This window comes from Labeo rohita, chromosome 17 (genome assembly GCF_022985175.1).
Source record: "Labeo rohita strain BAU-BD-2019 chromosome 17, IGBB_LRoh.1.0, whole genome shotgun sequence".
In the NCBI taxonomy this organism is placed as follows: domain Eukaryota; kingdom Metazoa; phylum Chordata; class Actinopteri; order Cypriniformes; family Cyprinidae; genus Labeo; species Labeo rohita.
In genome coordinates, this window is record NC_066885.1 from 17382294 (window position 1) to 17402904 (window position 20611).

The 20611-nt window shown below is 35.8% G+C and overlaps 1 protein-coding gene across 1 annotated transcript; it reads left to right on the forward strand.

Annotated features, from left to right (window-relative positions):
* The first annotated feature begins 7526 nt into the window (after positions 1–7526).
* On the forward strand, positions 7527–19466 carry grhl3 (grainyhead-like transcription factor 3). The gene is made up of 15 exons (XM_051133164.1): positions 7527–7631; positions 8720–8885; positions 8977–9035; positions 9617–9821; positions 9963–10045; positions 10160–10310; positions 11322–11433; positions 11788–11882; positions 12891–13049; positions 14003–14084; positions 15293–15426; positions 16118–16244; positions 16331–16416; positions 16506–16570; positions 18419–19466. Exons 1-15 carry the CDS (start codon positions 7615–7617, stop codon positions 18534–18536), a joined length of 1659 nt encoding a protein of 552 aa, XP_050989121.1. The 5' UTR covers positions 7527–7614; the 3' UTR covers positions 18537–19466.
* Positions 19467–20611: the final 1145 nt, after the last annotated feature.

Here is a 20611-nt window from a genome sequence, read left to right on the forward strand (position 1 = left end):
ATTGTGACTATTTCTCAGAATTGCAAGATTGTCTCGCAATTCTGACTTTAAAACTCACAACTGAGAGGTTATATCTCACAGTTCTGAGAAAAAAGTCAGAATTAAGTTTATATCTTGCAGTTCTGACTTTATTTCACAGAATTGCAAGTTTATTTCTCAGAATTGTGACTAGTCTTGCAGTTCTGACCTTATAACTTGCAATTGTGAGTTTATATCTCACAATTCTGAGAAAAAAAGTCAAAATTGCATTTATATCTCGTAGTTCTGATTTTATATTTTACAGAATTGTGAGTTTATTTCTCAGAATTGTGACTAGTCTTGAAGTTCTGACTTTATAACTTGAAATTGCGAATTTATATCACGAAAAAAAAAGTCAGATTTGCAAGTTTATATCTCGAAGTGTTGATATTATTTCTCAGAACTGTGACTTTATTTCTCAGAATTGTGACTAGTCTCACAGTTCTGACTTTATAACTTGCAATTGCGAGTTTATATCTCACAATTCTAAAATAAGTCAGAATTGAGTTTATATCTTGCAGTGTTGATATTATTTCTCAGATCTGTGAATTTATTTCTTAGAGTTAGTCTCACAATTCTGACTTTATAACTCGCAATTTCGAGTTTATATCTGACAATTCTGAGAAAAAAGTCTGAGCTGGGAGATGTAAACTCACAACTGCGAGAAAAAAATGTCGGAATTGTGAGATAAAAAGTCACAATTACCTTTTTTATTTTTTATTCAGTGTAAATAAATAAATAAATATGCTCTCTGGCAGAGATTTGCTCCCTAGGCGCTTCTCTTTTTTCTCATTTTCTGGAAGATCAATGTTTTGTGAATTGTTTTGTAAAATGCTTGGCATGACAGTTTTTGAAAAATTACACTCCAAATTGTACAAACATCTGCAAGTTAACTGAAAATTACTTGTATAGACTTTAAATTACATGTATCTGTGCAATTTTCATTTATCGTTTATTAATTCTTAGGAAAAGTCCTTGATTTTATGCTAAAAACATTTAAATTAATTGCAAATTAGGCCAAAATAGAGAAATTCTGGCAAATTTTGCATGTCAACACTTGAAAAAACTTGAAAAAGGAAAAATGGCACCGATAGCCTCGTGGGCAGTGCGTCGGCGTGCACTTCGTGGGCAGTGCCTCTCTCTCCCACTTCGTTTCCTCTCTCCCTACTGTCCTATGAATAAAACGGCCCTATTTTTTCTTTAAAAACATCCTAAAGGTAAATAAATACAGAACTAGCTTATCTAGCTTGTGTGGGTAACTAAAGGTTATGTATGCTTTTAAACTTCCAATGAACTTAGAGTGAGTGCCTTGTTTATTTTGTATACCTCTTCTCCTGGTTATTGGTAAAAGAGGGAAGTCAGGGAAGTTTATTTTGTTGGTTTTGATCTTCATTTTGTGCATAGGTTAGTCAGCTCCTCTAATCCTTAGTTGTGTTTTATTTGTTATTTTTGGCTATACTCACTCAGATTGAAACCCTGTTTTCTGTTACAGTTCATACTCCAAACTTAATAAATGTACAGTCATCTTTTCCTTTCAAAGAATCATGTTTTCACTCTGGGGCTGAGGACTGAAGTACGTTCTCGTTCACTTTTACCCTTTAATCCATTTTAATTTATTTTTCTTTGTTACACCTCCTGCAAATCCTCTAGATAAGAAAGGAGGCCATAACATACAGTAAATAAAGGTACAAGTCAGCTTTTTTGATGTAGTTTCATCTATACTGATTTAGGGAACAGCTGTTGACACAATGTGTCACTTTCTGCTCTTCTGTTACAGCATTTATGTGCAGACAAAATCCCTGAAAGGAAATATGAGACAACTGTATCTCGCAGGTATGTCAATGTGTGTTTTTATACTCAATGTCCTTCAGTTACGACAGTCACGGTGTAGCCCGAGGAGAAATGTGAAGACGACTGTAGTGTGACTATAAGAAACCTCAGATTTGTGTGTGTATGTGTGTGTGTGAATGAAACTACTGTAGGATTAGATCTGGCCAATAGATATTACAGGTCACGCCTCTACCACCTGTAATTTTACCATTACAATGTGCGTGTGTGTCCTGATCCCTCATGAATGATTCAGAGTGATCTGGGCTTTTGACCCAAAGTCATAAATTTTAAGCACATCTTAAGTAACATCTGGCAGTTTCATTAGGTCAAACTGCATTTGAACTAAGAGGAAATTTAAATGTTCAATCATGAAAACATTAAATCATTTCTTTTTTCGAACACATCTCAAATGCTATGTTGCTGCACATTTCAGACTAAATAGAACACATTTATACCAAAAGAACAACTTGAGAGCACCATTTACCAAAATCTGATCAAAGCTAAGTGAGATTTCACATTTTGCATTACATGCATTTACTTAAGGTTTCCGCAAAGTAATTTACAAATGAGAATAATACAAGCAGAGGTAAGTCATTCAAGGAGGAAAATCTCATCTGATATTTTGGCAAATTTATAAGGTGTGTTTTTGTAGATTGTGATGAATTCTGTTGTTTGGATGTCATTTGGGATATTTATATATCTTCTGAAAGCTGAATAAATGTGACCCTGGACTACAAAACCAGTCTTAAGTAGCACGGGTATATTTGTAGCAACAGTCAAAAATGCATTGTATGAAATGTATGTCAAAATGATTGATTTTTCTTTTATGCCAAAAAATCATTAGGATATTAAGTAAAGATCATGTTCCATGAATATATTTTTGAATTTCCTACCATAAATATATCAAAACTTAATTTTTGATTTGTAATATGCATGGCTAAAAACTTAATTTGGACAACTTTAACCCTTTAACTGTCACCGTCTAAGTTCACTTCACCATATTACAAATAAATCCTAATCTAATCATGACAAACTATATATCGTTGGAAAGGTCTAAGACTCCTTAATAGATATTTTACCATATTTTTGTGTTACAAATTATGTAGGAAAAGTAATAGATTAATATATGTCAAGAGTGCAATTTAAAAAAAATCTACATCATAACATGAGTTCTGACCTTTGTCACAAAAGACTTTCCTCGTTGCCTTTTTTCCTATCACAATTTAGAAATCATAAGAAATTATATATCAGTTCAAAACTTAAAATCTCAAAATTCATCCTTTGAAAGGCTTTTTAAAATCAGACATTGCATTGCCATGGAAAATGTACATTAAAATCATATTACAAAATGTTTTCATTTATGAATTATAAAAAATGTAAATCTGGATAAGCTTTCCGTTGATGTATGGTTTGTTAGGATAGGACAATATTTGGCCAAGACACAACTACGTGAAAATCTGGAATCTGAGGGTGCAAAAAAAAAAAAAATTAAAATTGAGAAAATAGCCTTTAAAGTTGTCTAAATGAAATTCTTAGCAAGGCATATTATTAATCATAAACTAAGATTTGATATATTTATGGTAGAAAATGTACAAAATATCTTAATGGAACATGATCTTTACTTAATATCCTAATACTTTTTGGCATAAAAGAAAAATCGATAATTTTGACCCATAAAATGTATTTTTGGCTATTGCTACAAATATACCTGTGCTACTTAAGACTGTTTTTTTGGTCCAGGGTCACATTTCTTTCATCATTCTTCTCATTTAAGGTAAACCAAGTAGTATTAGTATTAAGTATAGTGCTAGTATGACGAATGCAATGCATCTACAGATGCACACAGTTTCTTGTTCTCACAGCTCTAAATTTCATCAGCTCGGCACACCCTGTGAATACACCAGACTGTTTGCCACTCTGATTCGGGCTATTATATTTAGCTCTGATGATGAACGGTTCATATGTCAAATTAATATCTGATGCTTAAATATCATACAATCATACTGTAGGGTACAAAAGCCTTCAACTTCTAAAATCTAATTTAAGCCAGCACCTCAAGAATCTTTTAGGATACTGTAACATTTAAACAAATAACCACACTGACATGAAGCAAATAATATGTATTTAAGATTGCAATATTTCTAGGGATAATTAAGTAAGTGCATTTGTGACATTGTTCCTGTGGCTCTTTGTACAGACAGATTATCTTTGGATCATCTCAAATCATACTGGACAACATGATTACATTTTATTTCATCTATAGTAAGCAGCTGTAATTATGAGCTTTGTGATGTTCACAATATTCTGAGAAATGAGTATCAGATTACTTGGATTTAACATTTTAAATAGTGAATAGGGATGTTCATTCAGAAATTAAATCATTTTAAAATAGATTTAAAGCTGTTAGGATTAAGGAAACCTGAGTGCTTGTTATTTTTGTCACATGTTCTTGGATTCTGGGATGGAAGAAGCACTTGTGAAACTGTGAAAGGACAAGAGAGTGTGATAGGGACACTCTCATGGCCTCCTGGATGTGGGAACACTTCTTATATTAATTTCCCATCTTTTTCCATCTCTGTTTTTGCGTTCTCTAGCATGTACCTCTGGTTTCAACATGGTTTCTAGGTGTGAAATGATCCCTTTTCACTTTAATGGCTCTTTCCCTTTACGTTCTCACTTCCAGCAGAACACAACGGCTCTCAACGAGGTGGTTCACACTTGCTGCTATAAGTCTGATATTAGACCCGCTCGTATCATAAGATTAATGCAATTCCATTCAGTCATATGATAATAACAGAGGAAAGATGAACAGAGGATTGTTTCTACACATACAGGAACCAGGATGTCAAAGTTTTCGAGTATTTAAAATCATGTAAGGATATACACTCTTAAAAATAAAGGTTCTTTATAAGCATCAATGATTCTATGAAGAACCTTGAAAACATAGAAACTTTCAAATGCAGAAAAGATTCTTTATAGTTGAAAAAGGTTCTTTTGTTTTTTTTTTTGAGATGAGAATGTATGCATTTCAGTTTAGGATAAACTAATAGCACTATATCAAATCATGCAGAAATATGACAATAGAACAGTAATAAACACTATATGTTCCTGAAATATGATCCTTGAAAAAGTGAGAAACTGACAGCTTTGACATAAAATGAACTGTATTTTAATACAAATATGGTATGCGTGATTTGCACTGTATCTATAGTATTCGGTATTAAAATACAAATGCAAAGTAATTGCACCTTATAACCACATGCCAGTAAAGTATATGAAAATTGCATGTCTCCAGGAACTCATGCTCATTTACTGTAAACCACTAAAGCGTTATCAGCAATCCTGACTTCCTTTTTTACTTCTTCTAATCTATGTCTTCTGCACATTTTTCTGGTTCAACTCCAAAATGCCTGAGGGGTCCGATGTGTGTGCGTGTGTGAAACTGTGTGGGTGTGTGTGAAGGCAGGCCGCAGAGCACGCACCCTTTGTGACACAATGCCAGATACCTTGAGGTCTTAACAAAACTCAGATTAATAGACACATAAACACAAGCATGTCTGCTGATGTTTGTGCAAAGTCTAAAATATTGTGCATATTTTATCCTGCTAATTAACCTTTAAAAAGTATAGAATAATATATATACAATATTAATATATATATATGAAGAGTTCAGATGCAAAAGCCTTTAAATCCATCTGATGTATTTCTTTAAAATTAGCATTTCTTTCTGGCTACTTTTTGTATAGGTTTCTATGTAAGTGCTGGTACTTCCAGCTGAGGCTGGAATTTAGCAAGTTTGAAGTAAAAGTATTTGATGGATGTATACTATGTGTCAGGAGCATTCACTCAGTATTATTATCTCATTTTTGACCGGCTTTTAGCTGGTTTATCATCTAAACTCTTCATATATATATATTATTTAAGACAAAGTATATATACACTACCAGTAAAAAGTTTTTGAACAGTAAGATTTTAAAAAAGTCTCTTTTGCTCTCCAAGCCTGCATTTATTTGAGCAAACGTACAGAAATGTACGTTGATATATATTTACTATTTAAAATATCAGTTTTCTGTTTGAATATATTTTAAAATGTAATTTATTCCTGTGATCAAAGCTACATTTTTAAAGCTACATTTTCAAGATTCTTTGGTGAATAGAAAGATCTAAGGATCAGCATTTATCTGAAATAAAAAGCTTTTAAGTATACACTATACCATTCAAAAAGCTTGGAGTCAGTAATTATTTTTATTTTTTGGGGAGGAGGGGAATTATCGAAATTAATCATTTTATTTAGCAAGGATGGTTTAAATTTAACAAAAGTGATTATAAGGACATTTATAATGTTATAAAGGATTTCCATTTCAGATACATGCTGTTCTATTCATTAAAGAAACCTGAAAAATCCACACAGCTGTTTTCAACATAATAATAATAATATATATATATTTTTTTTTAACAGCAAATCAGAATATTAGAATTATTCCTTAAGGATCATGTGACTGAAGTAATGATGCTAAAATTCTGCTTTGAAATCACATGAATAAATGACATTTTAAAATAGATTCTAATAGAAAACAATTATTTTAAATAGTAAAAATATTTCAAAATTGTACTGTTTTTGCTGTACTTTGGATCAAATAAATGCAGGCTTGGTAAGCAGAAGAGACTTCTTTAAAAAAACATTTAAAAAATTACAGTTCAAAAACTTTTAGTGCTTAAAAAACAGAATAGAAAATAAATTTGCAAAGGTAAAATGCAAAACTGTATCTGTTTGTCATCAGTTACAGTCAGGTGCATATTTGATATGTAGAATTTTTATCTGCAAATCATGCATGCGTCCAGCTAACTGAGAACATCCTCAGAATGTTTTGGAAAGGTTCTCTCAAAGTTATGAACAAACATTCTTCCAGTAGCATTAATAAAACATTCATTAACTGAAAATGATCTGGTCTTTAATAACAGCACAGAGAACATTCAGAAATAAGATTTGCAATAACTTAATAGGATAATGTTTCCTTTAAATTATAAAAAAAATATTTCTGAATGCAAAATGTTCTGAGAACATATTTTTGTTAGCTATTTAGACCTTGTAATAAATGTTTTGAGGAAAACAATATTAACTGCATTAAAAATATATGATCAAGAATTAAGCATGATACACATATATGCCTTTTTGAAAAAGCATAGTAAAGTATGCAGTGGGAAAGTAAGTAAATGCAAGTCAATAATTATGACTTCTTGTTTTATTGTTGTTCAAAACAAAATAGAAAAGTAAGGAAAAGCCATAAAAACCATAGCCAAAACCTTCTTTTTCATTCTGCCAGAGACTGAGATTAACAAAACCTTTACATTTGCATGTTAAAACCTTGTTCTTTCGCCAGTGCCTTTGGTTTCTGATCCTAAATAAGATGCATTTCACACCTTTGGCTGGAGACTTTCAGTCTTTTATATAAGGTGTTAATGAGTTAACCCACACACACACACACCCCCACACACACCAAAACACACACTCACACACATGCTGAAGTTTCTCTCCAGCACTGAGAGAGTTAAGGGAGGATACACCTGTCTTATCACACACCTGTCTCAGCCTGTCAGCCAATCCGAGTAAAGCAGCCAACTTGCTAGGTGAATAAATAGAGAGACGATGTGGATACAAATCTAACCACTTCATTTATCAGGATAACAAACAGGCATACAAACACATCTGAGAGAAGAGACAATTACAAACTAAGGATTTTACCATCACTATCTGTCAGAGGAGTCATGACCAAGGAGATTGAGTAAGTGCCATAAATGTTTTGTTTACTTGCATTAAATTTAAAATGCTCTGGTTAGGGCTTTGCTTGGCTGTGTTGAACGCAAATACATAATTGCTAATTCTAAAAATGTAATTTATTTAGATTAAGGGTTTGGATACATACATTAATAGCCAGTGTCTAAACGAGCCGTTCTCAAATGAACTGTTAAAGTAAGACTAAAAAAAATGATCTCGTTTCATATGATTCATCTGATTTTGTTGTGGGGTGTGCTATAGTTTGCAGTTTCACCGCTCTGAGCTGTCTGCTCCTCTTGAGTAATGTCTTTCTCCTCTTCTCCCACTCTCCCTCTGCTCATGTGTAAACGGGCCCCCACATGAATGAGTACATGAAGATAATTTCTGCTGAAAATTGACACCAGGACCCAAGCACGCACACTCTGTCTTTTGCTTACAGCCTGTTGTAACTATCCTAGGGGCCTGAATGCACAGACTCAGAAATACATTAGTCTCATGCTAAAGTGTCAGAGGTCAGGGTCTATGTCAACATGCAGGTGTCTAGAATTAGAAAATATGGGTATATCCAGAAAAGCCTGCATAGTTTAAAAAATAAATAATGCTTATTCATTTAGTGTGGGCACAGGTGCCTAAACAGCTTTGTTTGTTTTTTAGCTTACCATAGCAGACCACCTCATTGCTAATCCCAGTAGTTAGGGAAAGTACCACAACAAATCCAACTGTTTAAGGAGTTAGTGATCCTCTTCAAATCCTTGTCTTTTGTTTGTGGTGCTTGTGTTAAGATAAAATTAAGTCCCTTCACTTAGGCTTTGCTTCTGACCGCTGATCCGTTACAAGAGTTGCTGCCCTTATGAGTACACATGAAAAGAAAAAGTCTGTTTTTTGAAATTTAGTCCTGTTTCTTTTGTTGGGTATTATATAGTTTGAAGTCTGGATGAAGAGCATTAGCTCTTGGAGATTTTAAATGTTTCATGTGCAACAGAGGCACTGCTGCCTTTAATAACTATGCTGTACATCACACCACCAAATCACACGTTGCAGTTCTTGCAAATCCTTGCTGTTTTATCCATGCTAAAATCTCCTTCTTTTGCCCAGGGCTCTCATGGTACAACAGAACGAGAGTTTCAACTACTTACGCTATCCAGATAATTACATTATGGACTCTTGGCCTATGGACGGCGGTGACCTCAGCAAGAATAAACCCAGACTGTCTTCAGATGAAGAACTTGCAACTTTAAGTCTCCTCTATGAGGCCTGCAAGGTAACACACATAAAAAAAGGATTATTATTTCTCATCATATTTTAATTTGTATTTTTTTTTAGAAATAATATTATAAATGCATACTTTTCAGCCCCCAAAAGAGCAGAAGATGACATCATGTGCCCGCGAGAGCACCATGTACTTGGAGAGGTGAGTTTGACCATGCACTTTATGAATTATGGATTAAAACAGCTGTATACTAAACATACAGTATGGAAGCATATGTTACATACAGCGTGCAAGAGAAGTAAAGATGGAAACGTTAAAGACGGCAGGTTATCCAGACATAAAATGTCGCGTTTTCTCTTTCCAGAATTTTGTTAGGTTGAGTAATTTAGCTAAAGATTATCTGAGGTCAGAGCTGGTTCAGCTGTTAATCCTCTTCTTCAACCCATCCCAAAAAGACTGAGTCACAACACAGCTCTCTTTTGTGCAAGTGAAAAATAGCTGCCTATAGAGCTTGTTGGTCTCCCCGATGTCAAAGCCTGCCGAGAAACTCAAACAGTGAAAAAAAAAATGGCGTTAGGTGGCAAACAGCTCCCGCCCAGTGTTTGGCTTTGCTTTCATGCAAAGAAAGCTCCATAAACAATGCAGAGATTGAGCAAAGCTGTTATTGACTTTAACACTTTTTTGTCATCATTGTTTAGGCAGCTAACAGTTAACACTGTGTGTATAGCATTTATGATTAAGTACCATATCTAGAAGGGTCACAATTTGTATTTCTTTCTCAGGACAGTGAATAGCTCTTCCCCTGAGCTGGCCACGCTGGAGAACGCTCACATTATGAAGCTGCTTTCTGACAGCATTACCTCCAGTCATTCAAAGCAAGCATTACCAAGCACTGACAGCTACACCGGGGACAACTTGTACCCCCTCCTGCACCCAGCACAGAAATCATGGCCATCTGATCAGCCCTTTCTGGAGGCGACCCCTGAGGTTTGCAAAACACATTTAAAATATATCACTGCATTTTCAAGTCAAGTTCCCAACAGATCTTAAAAAATATGCAATGAATGCAAGTGCACTGCCCTTTATAATTATCATAAATATATGACACTTGTTTTCTTTAAAAAACAGCCTCTTGCCTACAGCACGTTTGTGGGACAGACAAGCCCTGTGTACTCGGAGTCCTACTCCAGCTCTCCTCCAGATAGATACAGGTGAGACTGGCTTCTTTACAAATCGGTCTTTACATTTTGTAGTCATTTGGCGACTTTATACATACAAAGCAACAGATGTTAGATGAAATGGTTTCATTTGAATGTTTTTCACAGGAATGACTTCCAGTTTGTTCTTGGTGCACCACAAGCGTCCCAGCACAAGACAACAGAAATGCCCATGGTGTACCTCAACAAGGGGCAGTTTTACCCCATTACACTGCAGGGAGTGGACAGCACTGCTGGGGTGTCATGCAGCAAAGTAAAAGTAAGTCATACTTTCATAGCCACAATTATTAAAATACAGAACAAAATTCATTCTTGCCATATGTGACCCTGGACCACAAAACCAGTTATGAAATTGAGATTTATGCATTGTTTGAAAGCTGAATAAATAAGCTTACATTGATGTATCGTTTGTTAGGATGGGACAATATTTGGTCGAGATACAACTATTTGAAAATCTAAAATCTGAGGGTGCAAAAAAATATTGAGAAAATCACTTTTAAAGTTGTCCAAATGAAGTGTGAATTAAATTACAGCTAATGTGATCTAAATGTGACCCTGGACCACAAAACCAGTCATAAGAGTATACATTTTAAGATTTGTACATCGTCTGAAAGCTTAATAAATGAGCTTTCTATTGATGGATGGTTTGTTAGAATAGGACACTGTTTGGTCAAGATACTTAAAAATCTGACTGTGCAAAAAAATCTAAATTTTAAGAAAAGTTGTTCAAGTAAGTTCTTTTTATATTTTAAATCAAAAATTAAGAAATTTACAAAATATCTTCATGGAACATGATCTTTACTTAATATCCTAATGATTTTTGGCATTAAAGAAAAATTGATAATATTAACCCATACAATGTATTGTTGGCTATTGCTAAAAATATACCCGTGCTATTTAAGACTGGTTTTGTGGTCCAAGATCACATATTAAGTGTTCTAAAGAGAAAGTACTACTAGTTATATAGGCATCATTTGAAAAAGTGACATTTTGTCATTTCGTAACCATGTCGTGCAACAGCAAAGTCACTTCGGGGGAAGTTTCCTAAAACTTCCAAACTCGTATACCCATGCATATATTCTAGGTGTGACAGATTGGCTGTTTTGTTAAGGCATACACAGTTACGGTCGGTGACAAAGCAAAGAGAAAAAGAATTAGACGCTTGGTAAACGACAAAAAGACTAGCATTTGTCCTACAAGGAGTCACCACTCTGTAAAAAACACAAAGTAACAGGTTCTAATAGTTTTTTTCTTCCTTTATCTCTCTCAGACGGTGATCATGGCTGTGTTTGAGAATGACAAGAGTCCCGAGATGCAGCTGAAGTACTGGAACCACTGGCACGCTAGACAGCCTACAGTAAAACAGAGAGTCATTGATATTGGTATGTCTACAATACCTTTCTTATTTATTTTATTTTGTCTATTTCCAGTCAAAACATCTAAATTCCCTGATAGGAAACATATATTTTCAGAAAATATGTTACTTTTGTTTTTTAGCTTATGGCATTTTCTTTTATGTTAAGCATAAACATCAGGTATAAAATCATAATTATAATTAATTCATTCTGGAAACCAAGACAATACTGACTAAGAAATTGAAGAATGCTTTTATTATATACCAGTAACTATGGCCGCACCTATCATTATATTTAAAGCGAGATGTCATTTGGTTTTGAATGATGTGAGTTTAATTTAATGCAATTTATATTAATAAATTTTGGCTTTTTGGCTCTCAGCTGATTACAAGGAAGTTTTCAGTGGAGCGAGTAACGTGGAAGAGGTGGCTTTCAATGCGCTGTCCTTTATCTGGAACACCAGTGAAGAAGCAAAGGTACGAGCACACACACACACACACACACACACACACACAGATCCACCTGTCACTTGTTTTTGTGAAATGATGGGTTGAAAGGAGGATCATTTAGAGGAGTGTCAGAGAGCAGTGGTATCTACGGTATGTGGCCTCCTCAGGCACCTGTCATCATAGGGAATAAAAAAGAAACGAAAGAAAGAGAAAGAATAAAGAAAGAGGGAGGGAAGGAAGCAGGGAAGGAGAGAATTAGGGCACATTTCAGCATGCCCCCAGGGTAGTGATGGGTGGGACAACGAAACTCACAGCAGGTGGAGCAGAGACAGAAAGAAAGAATACAATCACTGTAATGCACTTTTATTGATTCAATAAAATAGAAGCAACATACTGGAATAAACAATTCTTCCAGCAAAATAATACAATTCATTAGACTAATGTATAACGATGTTTATGGCTGCCGAGCAGTGTCGCAATGGCGCATTTTATAAATCCAAATCTAATTTCAAATATTAGTAATAAAACAAAGTAATAAAATTTAGAAGTCTAACGTCTAACAATGTTTGTGGTTGCTGAGCAACGTCGCCACAGTCCGTTTCATAAATTAGAATCTGAATTCAAATATTCCGATTGGTAACTGTTATTCAACCATGTTGCGCCAAATGAATCAGCAGCTATGAGGAACTAGGAAGAAATGTTTGGAAATCAGTACCTGTTCACTCATTTACTCATTAATCATCATATTATTTAGGTGATTGTTTTCTTATTGTTGTTTTAACTCCAGTTCCAACATGTCGAATCACGTCATGTTGTTCTCCATATGGACACTCCTTTTCTTTTGAAATGAATTGGAGTTATTGAACAATCATTCGTAGCATATTTACAGATGACACATCTAATGTGTCTCACTCCTGACCCTTCCTTGTGTTTAAGACTTTTCAAAGTGATTTCTTCTCTGTATGAAATGTACTATTGTGTCATCTTGTTAAATAACAAATCCAGTAGTGTTCATGTATCTGATGTGTTTTACAGGTGCACATCGGCATCAATTCTCTGAGCACCGACTTCTCCTCGCAGAAGGGGGTCAAAGGCCTTCCTCTGAATCTTCAGATCGACACATATGATTTCAGCTCAGGGAACAACCGTCTCATTCACAGAGCTGTTTGTCAAGTCAAGATCTTCTGTGATAAGGTAAATAGAGAATAGAGAATTCTATTTTTACTATCTTTATAAGTTTGTCGTATGAAGCAAAACCCAAAAGAGACTGTTATAACAGGATGAAAAGATGCACGCATGCATTTCAAGGCTTAATTAAAACTAAAACTTGGATCAGAAACATTAAGTTTCATTACCAGGGTGTGCATTGGATCTCTGTCGCTTATTTGGCTCATCTTGACCTGCGTCATAAACTGTTAAACAAAAAATAGTCTTGACTCACTGTTACCATGACCTACTAAGTTATTTACTTGAAAACTGGCATTGTCTGACCTCCAATCTGGCAAATAAGTCTTCAAATACGTGATAACTGCTTTCACTGAAGCATAGAAAAAAACACTGAAGTATTTGTGCTTTGTTGTTTCTTTCAGTCTATCTCTTTTTCAGTCTCTAACCCTTACAATGTCTGGAACCTCTATCTTCTGATTCCTATTGATCGCTTTTGTTGAGCTGATCAGATAAATGTCACTAGACCGTCGTATCTCTCTCATCTACCTAAAGCCCGTTTGTGTGTTTCATGGCAGCCATAGTTATTAGCTGTTTGACAGTGTGTGGGGGAAATGCATGATGGGAAGGTTAGATTTAACACAAGTCGGACTGGTTTAGCAGCAGCAGGTGAACTAAGTGCATTACTGCATTGCTGTGGCTTCTCTAGCTGGATCAAATGCATATTTACTACACAGCTGGCATCTAAACTACACATGAACTCTTGACTTGTTTACAAGAATGGTTTTCAGTAGGCATGAAATTAATGTATTAAAAAATAAAAAGTAATTAAAAAAGAACGCAAAGCATCTGTGCAGTTATAGTGTTTTAAGAGTTTAGAAACTCTTCTGTAGTGTTAATTGTTGATTAAATATAACCTGTTCTAATATGCTAGAGCAGTTTGCAAATGCTTAGATTCTAAATGTTTTATTAAATGCTTCCAGGGGGCAGAGAGGAAGATGAGAGACGAGGAGAGGAAGAGAAGCAAAAGGAGGACCAAGAATGTTGCAGACTCCAGCAACAATAGTGAGTGCTGTCAGTCATATAATTACAGCCTGAGACTCTCAGAGAACACCCATTACCGCCCTACCAAAAGCCTAAAGAAAAACAGTACATATCTTCCCTGTTTGGTGTCCATCCCTAGAAAAAAAGTTATTTTATACTAAGTGTAGTTCAAGTCTATTGACATAATTACTGACATATCACTTCAGATTTACTGATATAAAAATGTAATTAAACTTTATTTGGAGTACTGCTTGTGCACAATGCACATTTCTTAATATCAAGCCTAAAATATGTTTTAATGTCACTATTAATGAGGACTGTATGATCTTTAAATATTACCTGTCTTTAAATCCAAAATATGTAATGTGTACCTAAAGCATACTTGCAATAGTTCCACTTTAGCACAATCAAATATACTTAAGTATATCTTTAGTTGGACTTCTACTACTTCTGCTGCACACAAAATTAAAGTGGATTAAGTACAAAATTAGTTGTTTCAATTTAGCAGACTTTAAATATACCAGTTTAGTATACTAAAAGTGCAGGTATTTTTATTAAGTACATAATACACTGTAAAAAAAACAAACAAACAAAAAAACACAATTTGTTGACTTAAAATAATTTGTTACCCTGCTGCCTTAAAATATTCAGTCAAAAGTTCAGTCAACTCAAATAAGTTTAGTCAACTTGAAATGTTAAGTTGTACTATGTGACAACTTAGATATTGAGTTGACTAAACTAAAAAATTGGTTTGTTAATCTTATAAGCTGTGTTTGTTACTCGGCTGCCTTAAAATTGTAAGTTGAATCAACTCAAATATCAAAGCTGTCACTTAGAATAATTTAAATTTTTTTTTTACTTGACATACCTTAAAATTTTAAGGCAGCCAGGTAACAAATTACTTTAAGTTGACTCAACAAATAGTTTTCTACAGTGTATGTAAATGTATTTGTAGTATGCTTAGCATGAAATAAATGTATTTTAAATATATTTTAGCATATTTATTTTTTACTAGGGATGTTTTGATCCAACAAGCTCAGCCTCTTGGCTACTGAGGATTTGGCACAAGCCAAGACCAAAACTAGCTTTTAAGCACATATTTTCAATGATGTGTAAAAGAGGGCTCTCAAACTCAAATTACCTGCGGGTCACTTGTTAGTCAAGCCTTCCTGAAACATTTTCATGTATTGTTTTGAGTGTTCCATTAAAGTTGTTTTTCTTTTCCTCAGGTTGTAAACAGGGCCTAGTTTCCAGCTCTGTTGGAAAGGACTCTACCTACTTTAAAACTCTAGACGATCACGTCACACAACCTGTTTTATTCATCCCCGAGATGCACTTCAGCACCATGCAGCGCTGTGGCCTGGTACGTCTGTCTTTCACACACACATCCACACACGCTCTTCCCTATATCCTAGGATGTGCGGCTTACCGCAGCATTGTTGAGTCATGTTCACCAACACCCCGAGGGCTGAGTGTATGGGAGCGAGAGAGGAAAAGTGTGGGAAAAAATGCGGTGGGAAAGAAGTGGGCTTGGAAAAGAATAAGAGAAAGTGATCTCGAGATCAGACATGCTAACTGGTGCGCTCCCGAGTTTACATGACAGCGAGCGAAACTCACCTGAGGAGGGGACGGCCACGCTGACTGACACGGGGATTAACCCGTGGGAGCTCAAACACACGCGCACACACACTTCTGAGGGTGTTGAAGAGATGCTTTTCAGCTGTGTTTACACAGCCTAAGCGAGGAGGCATGGAGGCTGTTCCGACAGGCCTTTTTCTCACAGTCCATACTAGCGCAATTCTCACTTGCTAGATTTCGACATTTCAAAACATCAGTCTTTTGGCCTTTTTAGTCACAGCCCATATTAGTGACTTATTAGCGAAGGATTAGGAAGTCATGCGATCATCCTACGTTTTTTTTTCTGCATTGTCGCACCTCTCAGCGTTCGAGATGTCACTGTGATAAACTCACTATCTTTGTAATCATCAGCGTGCAAACACGCAAGAGACAGGAACCTGAACAGCATTTGATTTTATCTGTTTGTTTTTGTCCAGGTGCCCCCTGTTAGCCTGGAGGAAAGTGACAGGACATCACTGAAACGTATCAACTGCTACACAGAAGGTGGCGACCAGAGCAGCTCCCCGCCAAGCAAACAACCCCGCCGAGATGATCAACAGAGAGGTACGGAAGACTCAAGATGGGAACATATCAATTTGCGAAACAAATCACGCAGTGTTTTAATAGTAGATTCTTTGTTTTCTTCTCAGTTCTTCTATACGTGAGGCGAGAGACCGAGGAAGTATTCGACGCCCTCATGCTGAACACGCCAACCCTCAAGGGCCTGAGAGAAGCGGTGAGTTTTCAACCTCTCTTTCCGTTACACATATCCGCAAGAGGAATTGTACCTAAAATGTGACTCATGTCCCCTTTCTGCCTTCTCAGATTTCAGAAAAGTATGGTATGCAAGAAGACACCATTGGGAAAATCTTCAAGAAGTGCAAAAGAGGGTGAGTGAGTTATTTCCGTGCTGAACTCCGACGTTTGGGGACTGTTGCGAGGTGTGACGAAGTCACGATTGCAGATATAGGGATGTCGAAATGCTCTTTCACGGAGACAAACGACTGTTAAACCCTTTTCTTATAATCACAACTCCATCTCAACAAGCTGCCAGGAAGCAAAGTCGACAGACCGGGTTGACAGGAGATCTATAGTGTTTGGAATGTGATGATTGCTGCTCCCCTTCCAAAAAAAAAAAAAGAGAGGGTGAATTAAAAACAAAACAAAAGAAGGAAGACAAGATGATTTCAACACAGGCAGACTGCGCTGTATGTGTTTTGTGGTTTCTGAATCTGAGAGAGAAACAGAAGAGATGAGGGCTCTGATAGGAAGGCGGCACTGGCGTCTGGTTGTGTAAGCGACTGAAAACAGCATTTATCTCTTTGGCTGGTGATCACCCATGACACCATGTAGACATTTGCGCTTACCCGTTCACTCTTCCATTTCAGAACGTGTGGGAATAGCTCACCTCAGTGCATCACAAAGTAATAAGGCATTAAAGTAAACCATATAATTGTCTGGCCATATTTCACAGCCTGTTGGAGCGTTTAAGTGGCGTTTGACCTACATAGGTCAAAAGAAACGTATCGAGGACTCTATTAAAGGTGTTTTATCTTAATCATCCTAGCCTTGAGCTGTGTAACTTGGAGCTCAACTTTCCTCAGGCCGTTAGCTGATGATATGGCTGAGGGATAGGGACAGGTCGGGCCGCATTCTCGCTCGTTCTCTCGCCCCAATCTTCAATCAGACTCCCTCCACCCTCAGGGCTGGGAGAGCTGGCATGACCTCGCTGTTATTCTGTCATACACCCGCACACCGTATACATGTTGGCCGGTGGAGATGACTGTTGTGCCAAATAATTGTTTGCGTAAGTCATGAGATAAGGATTCGTCTTTTTAAGGATCTAAATCAGGGTCTGCCCTCAGGGAAGGAATGATGAATGCTTTAGAAGATTGTAAAGGAATGTTTAGGTTTCTTTCAGCAATCGGTAGGGCACAGTTCACCTGTAGTCAGTCAGTGTCACTCAACAGCTCAATGTAGTCATAATGACTAAAATAAATAATTGTAGAGTAATGCGCAAATGCAAATCAGCTGGTGTCGGAATTAGAGCGGTGTGGTTTTTTGCAACTAATAGATTTAATTTTGCATACTCATTTCACTTATTTTTGTAGCGTCGTAAGTACATAATAGCCAACAATACATCGTACAGGTCAAAATTATCAGTGTTTCTTTTATGCCAAAAATCATTAGGGTATTAATTAAAGATCATGTTCCATGAAGATATTTTGTAATTTTCCTACCATAAATATAACAAAACTTAATTTCTGATTAGTAATATGCATTGCTAAGAACTTCATTTGAACAACTTTGAGGGTGATTTCCTCAATATTTAGATTTTTTTTTTTGCACACTCAGATTCCAGATTTATTAATTAGTAGATTATCAAATAGTTGTATCTTGACCTAACAAACCATACATCAATGGAAAGCTTATTTATTAAAGCTTATTTATTAAATTCATTTAGATTATCTTTGCTATAATTTAATGCACATTTTAAATGAATCTTTAAAAATAGTAATGATTTTATAATGATATAATCTTTTGCAAATCTCAAAATTAATTAAAATTGCTTAAAATGATTTCCATTTTTAGTGTTTTATTATTTTTAATTTATTGAAATAATTTAGAATTTCAGTATCGCCAAATTCTGGGTTCGGAGCAACATGTAAACATAATATATGGGCCTGGATTTTAATAAGAATTTCTATAACTTATTCTCTCTTTCTTCTCATCAACAGGATCTTTGTAAACATGGACGACAACATCATTGAACATTACAGCAATCACTCTGCCTTCCTCATCGAGATCACTGAAGTCATGATCAACCACTTCCAGATCACACTTATGGAGTTATAAATGACATCATCGACTAGTGAAATCATACCTGGTGCTGCCGGCAGCTTATTTCTGCTCTTTCGATCCAAAAGCACGACTACGAGCCAGATTCTGCAGCGCCAGAAGCGTCGCTATGGAAACAGCTCACCTGCCAGTTATAACATTTTCAGTTTTAACATGACAGTGTAAATACCATTTTCCACTTTTGTACCTTTTTTTAATTATTTTATCTAGGATAATTTTATAAACATGAGCAATTATGATCAACAAGGTACATTTTCTGTAAATATGTATTGTAAATAGACATAATTATCATAATGTTGTGTGTTGACATGATTTTAAAAGAGTTATATGTTATTATTTCAAAGACAAACTTGCCTTTTTTTGATGCTGCCTCTTTGCTGCTTATTATAGGCCCATCATTTCTAGGACAGGATGTGAGGCGTTTGTATCGCTTTATGCTCTGATGGTGGTTTGTATGTTTATTAATCTTGCCGCGTGTTACTTTAGCATACTTCCAGTCAGGGTGCTGTAACTTTTTCAGCCTTTTAGTTTCACATTTGAAACGCTCCACAACACACATGAGTGTTTTAGACCTTTATGTCGCACATTTCCACCCCTAAAGAGCCGCGTATCTGTCAGTGTTTCGATCACCACATTTTGAAAACTGGCTCCACACATTTCGAATTTGTGTGGCTGTAAACGGTTGTCAGGACAACCGGCCCTTTTGTCCTCCGACATTTAGACACGAAAGTTCGGACGAACCACTATGCAATATCGAACTTGCCCAAATATCAGATTAAACAACGGTGACTTTTCATTTTGTGGAGTTTGCTTCACAAAACTTGTACATTTCAAATGCTTTGTATTGCTTTCAAACAATATTGATATACTAAAGCTGTGTTTTCCTTTTTTACTGCCTCTGCTTTTATATGGAAAATAAAATTCAAAATCCAGAACTATTTGATGTGTTTTGTCATTGTTTGAAATCATTTTATCCACCTTGTTCCTCAATGAGGAAGTAAGCCTATGGGTGAGACTTCCAGTTCATTATCCGCTATTGGGAAATAACTAGAAGAATAACAGCACACACTAAATGGTAAAACTGTTTGCACTACAAACCAGTGTGTTCATAATTAAGATAATACATTAAAATAAGACACACCAACTTGCAAGCAGAACGAGCTGTTTTGTACAGCTGAAAATAGCTGGAAGCTGATGAGACCGGAAGCCACATCCATAAAATTTACAAATGGCCGCGGCCACTTTTACGTGAAGAAAAAGGTGGACAGGCTACTGTTATACTGTGTGGCTCGCAACTTATTAGGTCGCACAAAATGTGATTGGTGGAAGTCAGGAATATGAAAAACAAAGTGCAAGTACTCACATTTAAGCTCATAATTGGGCATAACTTACACTTACCTGTTTCACACGATGCACCACAAGTATGTCGCAGATCACAGCAGCATTTCCCGCGCTGCTTTTCAGCGCCCGCTTCTCGAGAAAACAAACATTCAGTGCAGTCTATGTAAATCAATAGCACCTTCAGTTAAAGCTCTAATAATGGCATTTCATTGCAGATTTGGCAAACTATCAGTGCCTTCAGTTAAAGCTCGTTGAGCAATAAGTCACAGACAAATCTGTTGATTTCTACAACGCAACAGCCAATCAGAGGCGTTTAAGTTAAAATCCACTCACCGTTCAAATCGCCTGAGTTTTTGTTCAGATGTTGTGTTCAGCACGAAAAATCTCATTATAACAAAGTGTAGACGTTATTCATTGTCACTAAGAGATTCATTGTCAATAATTTAAGAAACACCCTCAGTGATTTGAGTCTGGAGCTGATCCTGGACTCATCGAATTGCTTCCATGTCAACGGGTCAGTATTTGAATACAGTAATAGGCTGCTCTTTTCTGTACTACTAAGAAAGCAAAAAATATATTTTGTTTTCATAATTTGCATAATTAAATGTTGTCTCTTGACATATCTTGTCTCAGTACATTAAATAAATAGCCTATCTATGCTTTCCTTTATACGCTCATTTCTTCTGAATACCAATTATCAGTAAAATTCCTCTAATGTCATAGTGATCTAT